Here is a 22,080-nt window from a genome sequence, read left to right on the forward strand (position 1 = left end):
GAGCTTGAGGAGTACGTATATGTTCAAGGGTTCATATATCCCCAAATACAACACGTAGAAAGATAATTCTTTTTACAATACTGTGCAGAGTATGCAATACTCCCGTGTGCAATGGAATCTGAGCATGATATAATCAACCACATCTATCAAGCTGTCAGAACCCCTTTAACAGCATTTGTGTGCGCAACCTTGCTAAACAGAAGTCGCTTCCACAGAAGTGCTGCTCGAACGGCACAACAGCCATGGAGTTGTTTGATCTGTCATTTATGCAATGCAAAATTGTTCCCGTTTATCGGAAGCAAGATTTTGACACCACCGGGTAAACAAAACAAAAAATTCAGGCCTTTTCGCAACCCACGTGCGAAGAAGTAACGACGATAGGTGTATCGTGCACGCGCAATAAGAGCCAGATGCTCACGGTTGCATTGCGCACGCACATGAAGAATCCCCCCCCCCTTTAAGTTTGCCACACATTCCTGCGTGAACTCCCTAGCCAACAGTTGGCGGTGTTGCGCGCGTACGGACGCCACGTCGGCGCGAAACCGCAACCCACCGCGAACGTCACAAACATGTCCAAACTCGTCCTTCAACAACTTCTCGTCAAAATGTGCGTCGGCCAGTGTAAACTCCGACAGACGCGCACTCGTTTCAGGTGCACAGGTCTGCGACAGTTTACGTCTCTTGGCCTCGACCTCGCGTTTCCCAACTTCCGGGTCTTCCCGCCTTCGTCTCATCGCGGCTGCTTTGCGTTCCTGGTCATGTTGTCGTTGTGCAGCCAATGCGGATTTGGTTGCTTGTCCCCTCGGTGTGCTATACTGTTTGCGTTGTACACCAGCGTGCCGAGCCCTACGCTCCCTATCCGCACAGGTCATACGGACTCTTCGTGGCTGCCACATAGCGTGTGGTACACTGACGACGCTTGTACTTGTACAGCTTGGGACAAAAGTTTACGGGACACGACGCTGGCGTGTTTCTTCATCGGAGTGGCCCCTCGCTAGCTATCAAGAAGAGGTCGAATAAGAAACGGGTGACCGGCTACTCTATCCATCTCTCAGTATGTGTGTCCGCTCCTGTTTGCTGCTAGGATGTAGCTCCAATGGTCAAATGCGACACCCCGGTGTTCCTTGAACTTTTGTCCTAAGCTGTACCCCACACGGCTGCCGTTTTGTGGCAAGGACGAAACTTTTCTCAACGACTGTGCGTGGCTCCTGACGTCGTTTCATGTGTTCTCCGATTTGCTGCTGCGCCAACCAACGGCACGCAGAGTCTGAAGTCAGGACCTACGCCGTCCTTGAGAAACAAGTTTCCTCATACAGCTATCACTGTAAAAAAAATGGAACTCACTGAACAGGTTTTGGGTTTTCAAGTGCTGTGCAACTTTGTGATTGTGGTTGTGATTGCCACTTCATTAAGTGTCTAGGCTAAGCTTTCCCTTAGCTTTCCGGCACAGAAGCGTGCACACCGTGCGTCCACACTTGCAAAGAATATATGTGTTATTAACAATTTGGTTAGTGGTTGCCTTGCAAAAGTTAGCAAACTTCTGCCAACTTTTTTGAACAGCAACATCGATAACTCTTCTTGCATAAACTCTCTGCAATGGGCGGTGTGAGTGATTTATCCAGATCCTCCTACACCTCCACCCAAATGTTTGCGGACACCCTCAAAGTTTTTTACCTGTGTTCCCCTTACACGGGGTCCCCTTGTAATTTCAGCCTCGGACACACGTCAGTAATGACATATTAAGCTGTTGTGACCTAACCCCCCCCCCTCCCCGGTATAATAAAACTGGCCAAAAACGGCAATTTAATGTTTTCCTCAATATTTCTTCCTTTTGTAAATCATGTTTGCTACATCATTGTTGACAAGGGTTGTTGACGGATTATTCAGGATTGTGAAGTTCTGGAAACATTCGAAGACAGCGCCTAATATCCAATGCCACATTTCGTTAGTAAATGGAACTCCTGATAGATGGAACATATTTTCGTGGTCCCCTCAGGTTCCGTTCAAAGATATTCTACTGTGGTTCCGTGCGAGACCCTTTTGGCAACCATGTGTTATATATTTTTACGTACAGATGGAGCCACAGCTGTAACTCTGTGAGCGATGTTCCTTTGATGAGTTGTCATCGCTTGCAATACTGTAGAGGACACAGGTATGAGCAATGAGCGCAATAAAAGGGTAATGTCTTTACTGGAACTTAAATTCAAGTGCATGGCAGCTAGCCGCCATCTTCTCAGTCCTCTCAGTTATGACAAACGGCATCCGGGATTAGCCTGTACACTTTATATCAAACACGGGGTCTGTTCAGCTGCGAAATATCACCCAGTGTGATAGTAGTCAGTTTTAGGCTTTTAGCACACCGTTGTTAAGGTTATCGCGTCTATTGGAGCCAATCGCAGTCATGTCTGACTCAGAGTCTTGTCCACTGATTGGTTCCGGTTGATACGGTTCGACGCAAGCCACGTTATCAACGGTTTCCTAAAAACTCTCTAGTGACTAGTGCATAGTTTAGTGTGCCATTTATTGTAAATCGAAGAGCATGGTTTATCGAAGGTCGAAGAAACTTACGGCCAGCTGAACTTGTTCAATATACGAAGAAATTGGAGCTGTAAGGACAAGGAACATAAAGAACACACGTACACGGGACCAGCTGCTCCTTTTAACTGCTTGTAGCTGCTACGTGTGTTCTTTATGTCCCTTGTCCTTACAGCTCCAATTTCTTCGTACAGCTATGCACCAACAGGCCCACTCAGCCATTCTAATGAACTTGTTTACTTCAGGCCAAACTTGATGCGCCGTTCATTTCTTCTGAACGCCTAAGGTCACCAAGTTGTTGTCGTAGCATTTCCCTGAGCCACCACTAGTCCTTGTGCTGCAACTAGTCTACACCCGCTTGCTTGCATTTTCTATGTTAATATAACTCATTTCTATATGTGCGGTTGGAATTTGACCATGTACCATGCAAAATTACTCGCTCTCGGGACTTCCTTCCCCGGAGGTACGCGCTAAAAGGGACAAGGATACTTTAGTGTGTCCGTCTGCGATGTTTTTCGCTTTCTGGAAACCTTTTGACGTTTCTGACTATTGTGCTATCTTCATGAGTACTAACTGTATGTTCAGCGGAAGTTAGTGAGAAGTGAACGTAAACGCTGTTTATAGTAAATAGGATAAAGAAAGGCAGCGCTGTTTGCCGAAACGTTGACTCCTCACAAATTAGTACTGATAATCCCCTGTGTTATTTTCCTGTTAATTCTTTAGCTCCTACCAACTTTGTCGTGTCTCTATACATGTATAAACAGCTGTCATTATCTATTTCATGTGCCTTACTTACGTGGGTAGTAGTGGTCGCACAGCAATTTTTCCACGTTTCAACGTGCAAAATTTGTATTTTTATAAAGAAACACCCTTTTTTATTCAAAACGCCCTTCTGTACTGCGTGCAACATACATCACAAAGGGTTGTTCCTTCACATCCGAAAGGTGTAAAAACAATTACTGTGGGTCTCACTCCAATGCAGCAAGTGTGCGATATTACTATACTGCATGCATTGTTCCACTGGGACAGTTTGCTGTCCACTCTCGTTCATATTCCTTATTTTGTTCTATACCAGGATGCTTCTGGGCACTGTGGCCACGAGTCGGTCCGGATGAATACGTGTTGGAGGAGTGAAAAGAAACAGCAGCGGCCAGACGGAGCCTGGTTCCCTCCGATGCCATGACATGACCGGAGCGCTCTGTAGGACGCGCACAAGTTCCGTTCATGGGGCATTCTTCGTTGCCTGTCTACAAGGTGAGTTTGTATTCGACACCATGCACCGCACTTACACTTACTGAAGACGCCGCGCAGATTCATGTGACACCATGTACTGCCTACATGACATGTTAGATATGTGCGAGAGGGAACAAGGGACATGTACATGTAGCACCAAAGAGGCAGGACTCCGGTCTACTAGCTTTTTTTTTTTAATTCACACACGGATGAATGTGAGTACATGCAGCCACAGAAGATAGCAGGTATCAAAAAGCAGAAATTTAAGGACGCACATCTCACTTCATGCATCGAAAGTTGAAGCGAGTTCATCGCCATTTCGTAGCTTCGCAAGTCTGCTTTTGCTTCGCCTTCCCCTGCACAGGGTGGGAGGCCGTTGAAAAGCTGGGGGGTCACAACCACGTCGCAGATTCCCAAATTTGCGTTGACTCCGCTCATCGTGGGAGCAGCAGGTGGAGCGCGTAGTATGCTTCGTGGGGTGAGCGATTCCCTGCCAGCCCGTCCGCCTATAATCGTCGCCGTTAGGAGAGGAGACTGAACGACGAAAATGGGTTCGATGTTAGACGTATGTTCGCGTTCAAAATACACCTTTGTGTTCCCTTAAATAAGGAAGGCATCGCTTTATGACGACCCAGTGCGCTAACACCGGACTCGTGGGATGTCCCATCCCATGCCCGCTACTATATGGGGAAAAAGGAACAAAGAGAGCATGGTGACAAAACATTTTGAATTAATTGCGTTAGTTTTGTAAATTTTGTGTCAATACTAAACTTGTACATAATCCAAGTAGGTTATGTATCGTGATATATACATTCCACTAAATGCCTCGAGTTGAACATCAATCTGAACTTTATTAGAGCTTCAAGGCAATATTTTCATGAACTTTAGAGATCGCGAATAAGAGACAAGTAGGCAATGGACGATAATGTAGGACCGAACAGAATGCCTTATTATCCATTTGCTCTCGTGGTGCTCAACGGTATAGGCGACAGCGCGTGCTCTGGTGCAGCACGACGATTGGCGGCAGCGGCGATTGAGACACTACAAGCCAGTGGTCTTTTTCTACGTGAGGCCGACAACGGCAAGCCCTATCACCACAACCACCACCACCACCACCAGTGGTCTTTTCTTACGTTTTGCTTGCACCATGGCCTCTGTTTTCAGAGACCATGACCACTATCGATGGTATGTAATACTTCTATTGTGAAGATCTCCAAACGAACGTGAACCGCGCGTGAACACCTTCGGCACAATTGTCGACACACAGTTCGGCACACATAATCTGTGCTCTAACTCACATCAAATTCCACCACAATTACTGCTGCCTTGAACGTGAACATCTCGACACACTTGTGTCGAAGACATTCAGTGGAAATATACATAAGGAATTGCAAGAACTGCTGTACAGCAGTTTTAATTTCTGCAGCAATAAAAGCAGTTATACCGCGTCTGGCACATGGGCACAGACACAGGTGTTCCCAGGATTTTAACCACGTATGAATAAAGAGAGCACCATTTTCACAAATCCCCCCTTGCCCCCATCGCAGTATAGCGAGAGGGGGGCGTATGCGCCCATGGCCACAAACGCACAGACCGGGGAATATATTTCGAGGGCGCGGGAACTTTGTGTACTATGCAGGGCTGGGCAGTAATACTCATATTTTATATCATAATACACATACATAATACTTGCGAGAAATCAGTATTCTAATACTAACACATAATACTTTGAATTTTAGGTATTATAATACATAATACTAATACTTCTGTGTATTACACCACTAACACTAGGAATACATTAGCCTGAAAACTCAACTCTACGATGCGGATTATCACGAAAGAAAAGGCGAAAGTACGGCCACAAGTACAGAATTTGCGGCCCACTACATTATCTTCTTCAATCATTGTTCATTGGAGGCATTTACATTGTAAGAGGAGTATTTTCTCGAATAGACAGTCCTTTAGTGCGCGTTTGTTTGCTTTATGATTTGTTCATGCTTCAGATGAACAGAAAGGGTGAATTCAGGGAGGAATATTACAATACCATTATCTAAAATAGAAGAAATGCAGCGCCTACAAGTGTGCTCTAGAAAGCGCTGTTGGAAGGATGCTCGTGCAGTCAATCGTAGCTGGTGAAACATCAACGACGGGCAACGACAATCATTTACGATCAGTGATTTATCCAGACCCCACTGCACCCCATAACACCCCCGAAATGTTCAGTGACACCCCCTGACTTTTTACCTGTGTACCCCCTACGTGTGCGTTTGGGGTTCCTGGTTTAGACACATGTCGGTAATGATATAGACATCGAGTTAAACCCTGGCCCTCGTACCGAGGATGAAATAACCCAAATCCTACAGAGCTTATCAATACTGCCCCGCATCGAAGCCGGACAGGCAGAGCTACTCGGTGAAATAAAAGAGATCAAGTCAAGGCTAAATGTTACCGACTCCAAGGTCAGCGATCTAGCCATAAAGGTTTCTACCATAGAGTCTGAGCTCTCATCGCTCCATGAAATCCGCACTAAAGTCCAAGATCTGTCTATTACGTCAGGTTCGCTTGCAATTAGTATAAATATAATGAAAGGCCAAATGGATGACCTTGAAAATCGAATGCGTATAAACAACCTCGTGTTTCACGGTCTTAGCGACAGTCCCTCTGAATCTTGGGCGAACTTTGTGTCTTTGGCGCTTGACTTTTGTAAATAGAAACTGGACGTCATTGGGTGTAAATACGATGAAAAGGGGAGCATTTCATTTTGTACACGGTCGTGGAGCAATACATGTTCGTTTCTCCAGAAACTCCGTTTCTGCAAATCTCCAAATGAAGATGTTAAACATTCTAACGAGTGGGTAGATCCACTCGTTAGGCAAACGATCTAATTCGATCGTAACTGGACCGAGAGATTACGCCCCTGTCACTTTAACGAAAAGAGCGCGTCATACACAACGTGCTCGAGCTCCCGAGTGCCTCGCGCCTCGTTAGATCATGACCCATGTAGTCGATGAAGTCTGTGAGCACGTGAATACATTCGTTAGGCGGACGACACCGTCTGTCGTTACGCGAGCAAGAGATTACGCCTTTGTCCCGTTAACGAAAAACGCGCGTCACGCGTCTCGTGAAACGTGTCACGTGTTCGTGTTAACGAGAGCTCTGCCCCTCGTTGGCTCGTGAACGATGGAAGTGATTAAACCCCCAGGTGTCTTATGCCACGTGAAAGCTCCTCTTCACGTCCCCTCTCCGTCTTATTTACGAACATTAGAAGTGTCATACCTAAGCGGGACGACCTGTTCAGCTTGATGGCCTCGTCTGACGCCGACATAATCGCTCTCACAGAAACATGGTTGTCTACGGACATTTCTGACACGGAAATATTGCCCCACAACAATGAATTCAAATATTTCCGCCGTGACAGAGAGGGTAGGCGAGGAAGGAGGGGTTCTCATTGCCGTCAAAACCTGTATCGCATCATCGATTATTAACACAACATCCTGCTTAGAGATACTATGGCTAAGTGTTGAGTGTGTAAGCACCAGTTCTGTGTTTGAGATTTGTTATCGGTCTCCTAGTGATCGGTCTGATTTTGTTACTGACCTACGCAATGATATATCGTTCATCTCAACCAACTTCCCTAACCACTGCATTTCTCTCATGGGTGATTTTAATCCACCTAGCATCACATGGTCCAATAAAGGTGCTATACCTAGTTCCGCTACCATTGACAAAGATTTCATCGATATGTGTCGTGACTTCAACCTCACCCAGGTCGTAATGTTTCCTACAAGAGTAACTGCCTCTACATCAAATACTCTCGACCTCGTATTATCATCTGCGCCTGGCACCATCGAATCTATCTCAACAGTGGGCGAGCTTAGTGATCACAAAGTCTTGCATTTCTTCTACCGCATAAACGCTCCTCGCCAGCATATTGCAAGAAAGGTAATAAACTTGTGTGATAAAGCCAATTTCGAAGCCCTCAATCACGAGCTAAACAACTCAATTCCTTCTTTCATAACCGGCAGCGCTCTACACTCAGTCGAAGAAAACTGGACGCTCTTTAAAACAACGCTACTTAATCTTGCCGACGCCCACATACCCAAGATATCTATTCCTTCTTGTTCCTCTGCACCATGGTTTACCCACACGCAAAAATCATTGTCCAACAAGAAGAAACGATTATTTAGAGATGCTAAGCGCAGAAGCACTGATAGCGCCTGGAGCAGATATCGTTCGTGCCTATCACAATATAAGCGACCGCTGAGGTTAGCGAAGTAAAAACACTTTCAGATCGACCTTCATTCTATCCTCCGTACTAACCCCCACAAGTTTTGGAATATAATCAACCCGCGCTACAGTTCGGACATCCAACTTACTAACGAGAACGGCCTGGGGGTTGAACCACCTGAATGTTGCAACATTTTTAGTCGTACCTTCGCCAGCGTCTTCACGGTCGAAGACCCCTTGGCCTTTCCCTTACCTCCACCATCTCCATATCCTGCCATGGAACCGTTAGTCATTACGGTACCCGGTATTATCAAAATAATTGACTCTTTAGAGCTCATGTCCTCAGCAGGTTTTGACAGTATTGGTTCTAAACTTCTGAAAGGCAATAAAGAGACTTCCGCCATCTACCTATCAGTCATCTTTTCACAATCCGTCAGCACAGGTCAGATACCATTAGACTGGCGATTAGGTAAGGTCATCCCCGTCCACAAGAAAGGAAATAAGTGCTCCCCAGATAAATCGACCCATTTCACTTACAGGTGTGCCATGCAAGATCTTAGAACATATAATCTACTCTCACGTCATCAGTCAGTTAGACCGCCTAAACATAATTTATCAGCACCAACATGGTTTCCGCACGGGTCATTCATGCGAATCACAATTTGCGCAGTTTGTACATGACCTACATGACAACCTTGACAAAGGCTATCAGACTGACGCTATCTTTAGATTTTTCTCGCACCTTCGACCGTGTTCCTCACAATCGGCTGCTACTAAAACTCCAGTGCATGTCCACTGACCCGTCCATCCTAACCTGGATCTCTAAATTTCTCACTACGCGCTCACATTCAGTCGCAGCTAATAACCACACTTCCGGATTCGTCAACGTTGTGTCACGCATTCCGCAAGGCACTGTTCTTGGTCCACTACTCTTTATGATCTACATTAACGACATCCCGCCTCACATCACCTCAAATATAAGGTTGTTTGCTGACGATTGTGTAGTTTATAGACGCATAACCACTACTAATGACCTCACTAACCTCCAACAAGATCTTTTAATAATACATGAGGGGTGTAAGAAGTGGCTTATGCCACTAAACATAGATAAATGCTGTCACGTCCCATTTTGCAGGAACAAACCGAAATTTCCTCATACGTACCGATTCGACACTGCTATTATTCCTTCTAATACATCCTACAAATACTTAGGCGTCACTTTACAATCTAATCTGTCGTGGAATCTGCATATCGCTAACATTACTGCCAAGGCTACTTGTACTTTAGGATACCTGCGACGTAACCTCCATTTAGCTTCAGCTGACATCAAGCGCCTTTCCTATCTAACCCTTGTCCGCCCCCAGCCGGAATATACTTCCGCCGTTTGGGATCCTCCGACCCTGTTTTTATCTGACGAGATTGAGAAGATTCAAAATAGGGCTCAAAACGATTCATTACAAATAACTACCACCGTGGCACTAGCATCTCTGGATGAAATGAAATATGTTAAGTCGTAGTGGCGTAACTATAATAATGACCCCCCCCCCCCCAATTTTTTCCAACACCTCTCCATGCGTGGGATTCTGGATAAACCACTGTTTACGATGTCATGCCAACTAAATAAATAGGTGATGTCCCATCGTTCCCCACTTTGAAATGAAGTTTCAAGGTGGGGAACTTCGAGTGGGGGTGAATTCACTGAACTTCAAGGGGGGTGAATTTCGAGCACAATCGGCACTTTGCTCTCAGTCTGAGGCCGTCATTATTCGGCTCAGTTTGGACGACAAAAAATCGCCTGTTCATACGAGTTTCAAACGGCAGTTGTGAGAGTACCTAAACCCTGACTGGATGCACACGCACTATTGTAGTTGACAAAAGCCTTGCAAATGGAATGATTAATTCTTTGGGACGCTGCATAGAAGGAATGCTTGAGGGCCTCCAGTAACCTCTGGCCCTGAGGTCATTCTCTTTGATATAGTTTGGGGTGAGCGTGTTTGGTCATTGTTTGTGAACGAACGTTTCTCGAACACAGGAAAATTACCCATAAAGTTCATTGATGACACTCGGTAGGCAGGACTTTCGAACTGGCATCACACCTTTTTGATAATGATATTACATGTACGTCAATTTCTTCAATTTGGGTATTATAATACATAATACAAATACTCAAAAGTATTACAGGAAGAGTATTATACTACAAAACATTACTATTACTGCCCAACACTGGTACTATGTACTCACGTGCTTTTATCCGAGCCGCGCCAGCTCCAAAGCTGTCGACGATACTGCACTGCCTAGGATGCGCTCTACGGTGTAGAGGGTATGTTAGCTTTGACTGACAAACTTTTTTAATTACGAAAGACAGAAGTTCGGCGCAATGACGACATATTTTTCTTATAGTTCGCTGATACCGTTTCCGTTTTCAGGAACAGGATCGAGGCACTATAACCCTGGGAAATGACCCCGGAACACAGGGCACTGTTTTTCCACTCCGCTATGAACGCGTTTTCCCCCTTTCCCTTAAATGCGAGGGAGAACAGGAGCTGATTATTTTCTTTTCTTTTTTATTTCGATGAGTTGTGCACAGACGTGTACAGATGGAGGGGGAGAGGAGAAAGGAGTGCGGGACAGGGCGGTTAGTATATGTCCTAGGCTGACTTCAGGGGAAATCGTGACGGCATTCGTCAGGAAAGTTCTGCTTCTTCTGCAAAGGATGAAAGCGCGTACCTGTCGGGGTTGCTAAAATACGAGGGGCGTTCAAGTCAAACCGGAACTTTTCATTTTTCGCAAAAGTAAAATGAACTTAGAGGCGAGAAATTAGTTTTATTTTTCAAAGTAATCTCCAGCTGCACTAATGCACTTGTCCCAGCGTTTCACGAGGGCTTGGATGCTAGCAGCGTAGAAATCCTTACCGGCGCATAGCAGCCATGATCGGACCGCATTCTTGACCTCGTCGTCGCAGCTGAAGTGGCAGCCCCTAAGGAACGCCTTCAATAGACCGAAGAGATGTAAATGGCTGGGGGCGAGGTCCGGACTGTAAGTGGGATGTGGCAGCAACTCCCAGCCAAGTTCCTGGAAAGTGCGTGTCGTGAGATGTGCGGTATGCGGGCGTGCATTGTCCTGTAGGAGGAGGACTCCTTTGGTGATGAGGCCCGGCTTTCCGAAACTGGAGGTGTTCATGAATGATAGTGTTCAACGTTCCCACAGAAAGGTCCGTCTTTCGAGCCAGTTCGAGACATGTTATCCGTCGGTCCTTGATCATCAGGCGCTCCACAAGTTGGATGTTCTCATGAACTCTGACACTGGCCTCTGACCCGCCCCAGCCGGGATCGTCCTGCACTGATGTACGGCCGTCTCGGAACCGTTTGCACCACTCAAACGCTTTGCTGCAGCTAAGTTTATCGTGGCCATACTGAGCCTGAAGTTTTCTGTGAATTTCATATGACTTTACGCCTTCATTCACGATAAACTTCATGACAATTCGCTGTTCGATGTGCGCGCTCACCTCGTTGTCGGCCATCTTGGTCAGCACGTGTCTTCTGTTATGCACAGACTTTGGACCACCACGTGGTGAACGCGGAGGCCTGTCTCGTGTGAAAATGACGAAAAAAAAAAGTAGCACGAGCCATTTGTACACTCAGGAGACAGAAAGTCCCGGTTTGACGTGAACACCCCTCGTACCTCAAAATCTGCCGTGTTCCGATATCATTCCCTCACTTTATGTCGGCTGTATGCGTTCTCTGAAACATCTACGTCATCAGCACAGCAAAATGAACCAATGCTGCCATTGTGCCGAACTTCTATCTCTCATAACTAAACATTTTCTTAGTTAAAATGTTTTAGGAGAGTGCCGAAGGTGGATTGTACTGAGGCAACAATGGGGTCCAGTTTACTTGGAATATACCTCCATTTAATCTAATAGAACAAACAGAAGGCATTTCCTTAATTTTTTTAAATATATGACCATTGTTTGCGCGGTCACTCCGAAAACACGTAGAATACGAACATGTTAACGGGATGATTGTTTACAGCTTTGAGCTAACTACTGCCTCATAATTTCGGTGTACCGCCCGAACGTGGTTCTTCATGAACAAGACTCGAGCAGAAAATCAACATGAGTGCGGTAAATTTACTCGTAAAAGTGGGTCAGCCTAGTGTTGTCACATGGTGCACGTGCCGCACAGCAGTACTGCGGATAATTTCGACCACCTAGGGTTCTTTTGACGTGCGCCGGAAATCTCAGACACATGTTGCTGGAAGCAATGTTTACCTGCCCTACATTGCTACCGTCCCCGGCCAGGATTGAATCCAGCAGAAAATCACGTTTCTGCCAACACGTAACTTTTGGGGGTTTCACCTTTCGTAAAGCGTGGGTACTCGAAAAGTTGCGGTATCGCAGCTTCCAGAAGATACCAATACGGTAGATCTACATATCGACCAGATTACATAACATGGCGCGTCCTGGCTCACTGACACGTGAAAGGAGCCGAAAATTTAAAGCATGTACTGGAAAGACAACCCTCTGAGTCGCCCAATACAAATCTCGACGTTTCCTTGCCCTTTGTAGGCGCGAAGGTTCCCCATTATACCTCACGTGCTACGGTAATTGGGACATCTTGCATTCACAATACAGCACACCGCTTCACCCGTCTTTGACTCTGTTAACAATTGTTGAATATCCACGTGGTGGGAAAATGCAGCGTGATCAGTTCGTTTACGATACTTTTCTTTTTCTTTTTACGTGAAGATCAGACATCAACTAAAGAATATTTCGCAAACAGAGAAAAGCACAGTGCACCTATCGAAGGTGTTATAAATACCATAATATTTCGTGAAAATGTGCAATTTCTCGAATTATAAGATTGAGGTTAGTTTACAGATAGATCTCGACTAAGTTCTCCTTCGAATATCACAGTGCAGTGGCGATATCCCGTTGAAAGCGTTCTGAACAAGGACGTCGTAATAGCATACCGAAAAAATTTGAAGGAGGGTTAATGTAATTAATGCGGCGGAAATGCGCTAGCATTAGATGTATTCTCCTATGTATTTTTTGCACTTTGTACGTTCCCTTGCGTTTTATACATTTCCTTATCATATGTTCACTGTATGTGTTCTCTTATCACCACTACACCACCACATTACCGCACCGCTCGTAGAAGGGACCACATCCATTTTATAAACTACGCACGCACACACTCCCATAGCTAATCATGTGCGAACGTACCCACGAGCAAACGCCAACTACACGGCGAAATATGGCCTCACGCCAACCTCTCCTCCGTGTGACGCCCTTTCCACTCCTCTGTACACCGACGGACGACATCGAGTTTTCGTTCGCATGACCCTTCTAATGCTGATGCATTAAAACATATACATGTCTTTCGCTTCTCGAATTCTAACTACAATTCAATGCTGAGCGACAGTGCTCTCACTGCTATTTATTTGTGACTACTGCAGTGTACAGCTTGGGACAGAAATTCACGGAACACCGGGGTATCGCATTTCTCCATTGGAGCAACACCCTAGGGGCAGACAGGAGCGGACACGCATATACTTAGAGGTGTATAGAATAGCCGGTCACCGGAATTGCTATTCCATCTCTTCCTGATAGCTAGCACCGGGCCGCTCCGATGAAGCAATACTCCAGTGTCTTGTTCCGTCAACTTTTGTCCCAAGCTGTACCCCGCGTTACAATGTATCCACAGTTAAAATTATGCGCAGTCCTATCCTGCGGCACGTGCAACATGTCGCTACACTGTACCTACCTTCACGGCACCATTATTTATTACCCACGAGCAGCTTCGGTACTCCTTGCAAGAAGGGGCTCCAACATGTAGGGCGTCATTTCATCCCACTCCCTCTGGGATTTCCTGAAAGCGCAGTACTTTTCGTTTTTGGCCTTCGAGAAGTAAGTGAACATCGCTTTTATATCGCCGGTGCAGACCGCAGTCCTTTCTCATTCCATACCCTTTAGATGCCTAGAGCAGCAGTTTAGAAGCTGCCATACCGTTTCTGGACCTGATCTGAAGGACGAAGGAAAGAAACACTGTGTAATGTCGTTGACATTGACAATGACAGATTGCGCGCCCTCCCCTCACTGCCTATCTCTCGAGGCGTCTCCTGTGGCAGACGCTGTTAATACGGCCATCTGTGGCAGCCGCAGCAACGATTAATGTCCTTAGACCTGAGCCCGACGTTCTTTCTGCTTTCGTACAGATGTACACGCCACCGTGATGTATTGCATTATGCATAATGTCATTCGTTTTTATGACATATCGGAAGCCAAAGAAGGTCTGAGTATGAAAAACGTGTACATGGTTGGGAGCGGTTTTTATTAAGAAGTATGACGGGCCTAACTTGTACAGATGATCCAGAAGCTGAATGAGTATTGTGGCACGGGTGACATCACATTCAGAATGGTGAGAAACGTTATGGGAGAATATAACAACATGGACAGAGAAACAGAAGCGGTGCAAAACGAACAGTGGAGACTGAATAACCGTGACATGTATGTACTGACCGCGCAAAGCCCAAGTCTACATAATGAAAATATGTGTCACAGCAAGCGACACTCTGGGAGCGAGCGTTAAGTCCAAGTTCGCAGAACTTTTTGCTGACTTTACATTCTGAGGGTTACGTTGCGCGATGGCTTGCATGTATTCAATCTCACATAATGACCTCGCGGTTGCGTTGGCTATTTGTGTTCTTCGAACACAAATGGGTGGGCCCACAGTTCGATGGGCTTCTCTGGATATTTAAGTCGTTAAGGATGCCTTTCTTGTTCAGATTAAGGTAAACGTCATTGTGCAACCTACGTCGCTTGCACAGGAAACTGCGCCGCTTAAACTGGCGCTGCGGTAGTGAATCGGATGTGCATCAAGTACACAAGCCGTTCTTCCACTGGTATTGTACGAACTTGTCTTCGTAATCGCACGGCGTACGGCAAACGGGGTGAGTGCCCAGGTGACAGAATTTCTCATAAAACGCCCCACCATGCATTGAGGAACATTTCCCAACCACCTTGCAGTCAGTGTGCAGCTGTACTTTCTCAAGCGGAAAGAAAAAAGGTTCCTATGCTACCACGAGAACAGCGTGCAGACCTCTTCTGATGCAAAATAACTCCTAAACTTCTCCGAATAACATTTCATATCTAGCTGGGGATAAGATGGGTTGTTAAGTAACCGAGAAAAGGTAACTGAGTACGTGTATTGAAATACTTTTGCATACCTTGAGTGAAATATCAGACACATATTAATGGAGGTACTTTTATCTGTTACACATTTACTTTTCTGAGTAACTTCTAGTCTTTTTCACAGTACTTTTTCTGACTAGAAAAAAAAAACACAAAAAAAACACATCAGGGTGACCCGTCATCAACAGGTGACGCAGTTCGGCTAGGAAAACTGACCTGAGTGCTTGGCAATCATTCCGAGTACTGAAGTATGTATTTCTCAAATATAACACTGGTTTGCCAAGCTGAGTGCTGAGGTGAAGCAGTTATTTAGGGGGTATCGTCAGCATAAATCTTCAAACCGGCATGACGGAGAAGAATTTGGAAATGATTCTGCTCCTTTGTGTAAACAGAAGATATGCAAGTCGAGAGAAATGTTAAACAGGAAAGCAAGCAGCTGAGATATATGCTGGTTCACATCCGGGGTGGGTGCGGAATAACCGTCTGAAGGGAAAGAAGAACTGAAAACATTATGCGCTATCACATCATGTTACTGCTTTATTAATTAAGGTAAACTGCTTTATTAGTCGTAATGCAACTAATAACCGCTCGGTAAATCAATTCCAATCAATTTTCGTCTATATATTCGCCGTCGTCCATCGACCCATTGATGGAGTCTGTCATCGCTTGCCACTGCAGTCAAAAATAAGAATCCCTTCTCCACCGCCTACGGCTCAATGTTGCCCGTACTCCCTCGCTTCTCTTCAAAATGGGCCAGTTAGTTCCCCTTACTGCACTACCTGCGGCGTGGAAGCTGACATCCCCCGCCATCTCTTACATTGCCCACAGCATGACCATAATCGAAACGCCCTCCAACGCAGTCTACTTCAAATTGGCTATAAGGACTTTTCTTTGGCCAATCTGCTTGGCCCCGTCCTGCACCCCAACTAGTGGGCTATCACCACCGCTCTCCTCCGCTTTCTCAGAGCCTCAGAATTCATGAACAGTCTGTGACATTGTCACATTCTTGTACACACGTTTCTTTCCCTTACTTTTTTAATTTATTTTATTCTAACGAACAGCAAGCCGGTTCTATGCCTGGCTAACCTGTCCTTTTTCTCCGTTTCTTTTTTAAAAAAATATATCCCCCAATCAATTTAATGGAACAAGTAACTGTAAGAGTACTGAGTACATTTTCGGAAGTATCTGTAACTCTACCAGTGTATTTTCTCCCGCGGGGTATCCGTGGCTGTAGCTCAGATACTTTTAAACCCATATTTATCTGTGACTGCAACTCAGATATTTTTGAAAAAAGTAACTTTAAGAGTCCTGGAGACGATGTATAACTCATCTGTTTCCTATCGCTATTCATGTGTTTGTTTAAGGGGTGTCTTCAAGACGGTGAACTCGACCGGACGCCAGCCGAAAGAGCGTGAAAATACCGGAGACGCTCTCTCTTTTTCTTTTTCGTTAGTAGTGCACGTTCAAAAGAATCATCCATAGGCTGCCTTTAGAAGCCAAAAATAATGTAAAACGAATTCACAAGACTAAACCCATAAAAGCAAGGGAGCAGGAAACGTGAATTTAGAAAAATGGAAAGAAAAAAGCAAGATTGACATTCACATCGCATGCGTCGAATCACCTCAAGAGTCATAATGAATCTCAAAAGCAGAACCCATTTTAAATTCAAATGAGTCGTCTCCATCTTGCCGCGAGAGTCCGCTACGCTGCGCATTCTAATAAATAGTCTGAAGCCATTGAGTTCATCGTCGTTCGAATGAACTTCGGCCGAGATGAGATTTTTGGTCCTTCTCTTTTCCCTTCCCTTTTCCCGTCACTTTGCTGAACACTGAGGAGGCATTTTGGAAGACTGACATGCTGTGCAGTTAACTGTAGCTGCGTAATGTTTTGTCTTCCGTTGACTTTAGTGGAAGCTTGCTTACTGAACGTGAACATCGCAATGTTTTGCCTACTAACTGGGTGCGCTCAGGGGGAAACAGTAAGATGGCATGACTGTTGAAGGCAGTAGCAGCAACAACGCTGTTCTACCAAATGGTGTATCCTTGAGGGTTCACTCACAGACTTATACAGCTTATAAAAAGACGTAGGAGAGTAAAGGAAAACAGCCAAACTGTCCTATCGTTACTCTTCGCTATCTACCGGCGTAGCGCATCAACACAGCCTGTTGCGAGAATCTATCTTTTCCTTGTTTACATTGCAGACCCCTTCCTAAGAATTAGGTACCTTCGAATTATGTGCCTTCTGGATACCAAAAAGTGAGCGCGTTACAGCTCCGGGATACTGTGTTTTATGGCTTATACGGGTGGTACCTCTCTCTGTAGTTTTGACTCATTTAAGTCGGGAACAGTCGCAGCTGTTGGCGTCTGCGTTTTCAACCTGTACTGTGAATAGTTACGGTTTGCTTTCTCCTTTTAAAAGTGCGAGTAAAAGCGATAAGCGGGGGTAGGATGGCTCGCACCTGCACACGCAGGGGAACAAAGGAGAGCGGTGTTATTTTTCGTTGGACCCCCGCGATGGAATTTCGTGACTACTGTATCTGATCGCGATTCAAAATAAGTCATGATCTCCTAGGGAGAACACCTCACGGTGACACAGTCTGTGACCCTATCGATAGGAGCGCATCAAATAATGAATGCTTGTGGAAGAATCCTCGTTCTGCTCCGACGACCTTATTCAGTCTGTGCGAGAGCGAACTCTCATTTTGATCAGAGGTCAGCGACTGGAGCCTGGACAGAAAAAGTCGATATCAGAGCGTCGTATATCCAACCGATGTAAAAGTATGTCCGCCAAACCTGGGCTAAAGAAACACTGAGTTGTCGGGAAGTCCACGATCTACGACGTTCTTCAGTAACAAGAGAAGAGCTTGATGAAGAAACTGCACCTGATTCGATTTCCTTATCCAGGAATTCACTATCCGGACGATAGATGATAGGTACCGAGGCGTCCGGATAAGCGAGACGTGACATATATTGCTTACGTTTTTAGTCGAGTCCGACACAGTTACATTTTATGTTAGACCAGTGCAGAAACTACACTAGCCTCTTTTGTAGAGAAGGCGTATAACATTTTCTCAATTTCCCTGTCCCCTTGAAATCAACACGACTATAACGTGTGCGTGAACCGCGACATATACGTTTTGAATATTAATAAGGTTTAGTTCATCGTACGCTATTGCGTGTGGATGTAACGGATCGTAGTGAGTTTTAGTATATCGTACGCTATCGCCTTTGCGTGCGCAAGGGATAGCGTTGATGGATGCAAAGTTCTGCGCACGCGCAAAAGATAAAGACAGCTTAGCACCGTGCGCAGATCAACTGCGCTATCCCTTACGTACGCAAAGGTGATAGCCCACGATGCAAACTCAGTTATCTGCGCGGGGGTATAACGGAGTGCCGCAAAGTACTGATAATGCAAACGACATCGTAGTAAATGTCGAACATATTTGTTTTCATGCAGGAATGATGACGGCGCTGGTGTGTGCTGTGAAGTTAGTGAATGTGGATATCCCTTCACCAACCACTCTCGGGGAGACGGTGGGTTTGAGCTGCATCTACGAGCTCAACGGGGATAAACTCTACTCTGTCAAGTGGTACAAGAATGACGTCGAGTTCTATCGTTTTGTTCCGAATGACTGGCCACCGGGACAGTTCCTTCCCTTGCCAGGTGTTGACGTCGATGTAAGTTGCTACTTGCCATGGACAATGCCACATCACAACACACTATTTCAAACCTGTTATGTAAGCCCTGCTAATCACATATAGACTAGTCACATGTAACGTACTCTTTTGTCGGCTTCGACTAAGTAGGCGCTAAAGTGCCACTCAAAGCTATTCTTTTCTTATTATTTCGGATTATAAATCAACGCGGCTCAATGAGTCGGGCCTGCAAACATAAATGCCGTCAGTACACATCAGGCCCTTCCACGAACTCTCGGAATAAACCAGAAAACGTCATATTTTCCGATTCCCTAAGGCTTCATGGGGTCAGATAAGGACTTGCATCCATCGCCTCCTAGCAACACGCGCGCTCGTTCCCGTGCTGCGCTCACTGCACAACGTTAGACGAGTTCCATTTAATCTTGTGAGGAGACGTACACCGTCCTCAGAGAAGCAATGTCGCCACTGACAGATGGCACTTTGCACCACATTGTGACCTTGTTCTTCTCAAGCATAGAAATCAATTTTATTACAGTTCCGCGTCAGTTACGGTAAAATATTTTGGAGAATACAACGTAAGACACGTCGGTTGCAATCCTATAAATTTGCTAGGATTGTGGAGAGACGAGAATTCGTTCGAGGTCGCCGGTGAAGGACCCACACGACTTAAAATTTCTCCACACCTTCGCACAACATCTACATTAACATACCCGAGGCATAACATCTCATAGAACGTCTACGTTTCTACCTTAGTCCATACACTGCAATCGTTTTGTTGTATTTTCCAGCTGGCACGGTCTGGAAGGACGTCGGTGTACTTGCGAAACGTGAACCTCCACAGTGCAGGTACCTATCGCTGCGAGGTATCGGCTGAGGCGCCATCTTTTGACACTGTCGGCGGGCAGAAGGATATGACTGTCTTAGGTGAGGCTGAGTTATATCATTTGGAACCATGTTCCTTAAGAAGGAAGACCCTTCAGCGCGGAATCCTTACCAGTTTCACATTGCTCCTGGAAAGAAAACCAATGCCAAAATATTAAGTGAAATGCGAAATGATATATGTGTTCTTGGCAGCGTAGCAAATGCGCCGGAGTGTTACGTAACGCAGTGCTCGCCTCAGACTTAACCGGAACGTGTGTGGGACGCTACAACGGCGACGGCTTGTCGACCACCGGTTTGAAGCCAGGTTGCACCGCGCTCGCATCGCTAACGGTGGCGAGCGTGAGTGGGAAGCCGAGAGGCAGTTTCAAGTGAGATAAACCGTCCAAGCACAATACCGAGTGGCTGTCATGAGGCGCCCCGCCGAGACCCAGGGCCGTATTCTTAAACGACCCCCGATTCGACCTTCCACTGGAGCTGATTCTCGAGACTGGTTTTGTGCTTCAAAAATCGACCTTGCGTTTTAAGGCCCCTTTCCGGAGGATATCCTTCGGCCTTTCCTCGAGTACTACGCGGTATAGCGACTTTGTTTCCTCGATGCCCAATGGCTCCAGAAGTGGAGGCGTGCTCCTCTCTTCTACTCACTGAACTCGAGGTGGAGTGTTGAGTTGAATATCCTTTAAGAATGCGATGAGAAGATTGTCCGCTACCTACCTCTTCGCGCTGCCGTCAGTACGGGCCACGAAATCACGTTTTCCGGTTAAGTCTGACGGCTGCTGTAATTATATTTCACGTTTCGCCGAGCACATTTAGAATTTTTCTATAACTGTTGTTCTCTTATACAACCACACGCAGTTCTCCCCACGGAAGGACCTACTATCACCGGCGGTCTCCCTCGCTACCGTGTGGGTGACACGGTTTCCGTCAACTGCACGTCGGCCAAGTCAAAACCCGCGGCAACGTTGCGCTGGTTCATCAACGACGCCCCCGTGGCCGAATCTAGTCATGAGACCGAGTACTCGGCGACACTACACGGAGACGGACTGGAGACGGCTTCCCTCTGCCTGCGCTTCATCGTCACGGAGGAGCACTTCAGGGATGGAAATATGAGGCTCAAATGCACGGCCACCATATCTAGAGTGTATACCATGAGCAACGAGGAGCTTGTCTTTGGCGGAGCGGGAGGAAGCCATCTCAAATCCGGTCTACATGCTAGTGAGAATACCAGCAGAGGTAAGTATCGGTGGGAGGTTCTGCGTATGCTATGTATTCAAATGCATATTCTAATTTTGTTGCAACAATTTGCTTCCCTAGTAGTAGTAGTGCAGAAGCTGTATAGATGTATCCCCCTATACGTATATGCCTATATAGGGATACCTATAGGGACAAGGTATCCCTATCGTGTATCCCTGGACTTTCATGTTGCCTTAGTCAATGAAAGATTTGCGGATGCACTTGCAACGCACGCTCTAACAATCTAGTAAACAAAAGTAAATATGAAATGGTAAATGGCAAGAGCGAGAGTTTCTAATCGTTCACATTCTAATATCGTCTTGGCCCCGTTGTTGTAGCGCCATTAAACGCAAAATCAGTCCATCAATCCATCGTTCCACACCCAACTATTTGCAACAGAGCAGCCAAACGTCGCCATCCTTAGAAAAAAATGTGAATCTATGTCATGCAATGTTTTTATCAGTAATATATTATAGAACAGTACAATAATAATGCAACATAAAGCTTGCCAATTCAATAGCCCAGCGTGATCATACACGCAGTCGGCAGCCGACATAACGTGAAAATGGCAAACCAGCTCGCGTGGCATAGTCGTTAGGATAATCGCTTTGTTGGAAGGTGACACGCGTCCGAGTCCGAGCACCGCCCGTGCTCTCTGAGGTTTTGCCTTTGTTTCCGGAAGCATTCCGAGAAGAATGTCGGCACAGTTCCCCCTGAAGTCGGCCTAGGAGTCATATACTAGACCCCTGTCCCCCACTCCTTCCTGTTGTGCTCCCCCATCTCTCCACATCAGTACCCACTCAAAGCCACAGTTGCTTTGCGACGCTAACACGAAGAGAAAAAAAAGCGGCAACGACGTCGTTCATTGAAGTCTGGATTATAATGGTGGCTAAATGACTTGTGCCCTGAAGCGACTTGATATTCTTCACTAAAAATGACTTTCTGTTGCCGTTCAAAGATCCGGGATTGGTGTTGCTTCGCCTAGGCGTGTGCGGGAATGGGTTAGTAATGAATGCATCTTTACACCACAGCCGGCTAGACAGATAAGAAGGTTAACGGTATTGTGGGGAGGTTTCCGAAGCCATGTGTTGCCCTCTTTTTCTTTCTCTTTGTGTGTATAATGGT

At 45.9% G+C, this 22,080-nt stretch overlaps 1 protein-coding gene across 2 annotated transcripts in view; it reads left to right on the forward strand.

Moving 5' to 3' along the window:
* LOC135383160 (uncharacterized) overlaps positions 1–22,080 on the forward strand; it is a 359,001-nt gene that overhangs the window by 331,506 nt on the left and 5,415 nt on the right. For both annotated transcript variants that reach the window (XM_064612753.1, XM_064612754.1), the window contains 4 exons: positions 3,611–3,789; positions 18,644–18,864; positions 19,632–19,767; positions 20,578–20,955. In XM_064612753.1, coding sequence (XP_064468823.1) covers positions 3,720–3,789; positions 18,644–18,864; positions 19,632–19,767; positions 20,578–20,955 — 805 coding nt within the window. In that variant the 5' untranslated portion in view covers positions 3,611–3,719. The remainder of the gene's footprint in view (positions 1–3,610; positions 3,790–18,643; positions 18,865–19,631; positions 19,768–20,577; positions 20,956–22,080) is intronic.

This window comes from Ornithodoros turicata, chromosome 2 (assembly GCF_037126465.1).
Source record: "Ornithodoros turicata isolate Travis chromosome 2, ASM3712646v1, whole genome shotgun sequence".
Classification (NCBI taxonomy): domain Eukaryota; kingdom Metazoa; phylum Arthropoda; class Arachnida; order Ixodida; family Argasidae; genus Ornithodoros; species Ornithodoros turicata.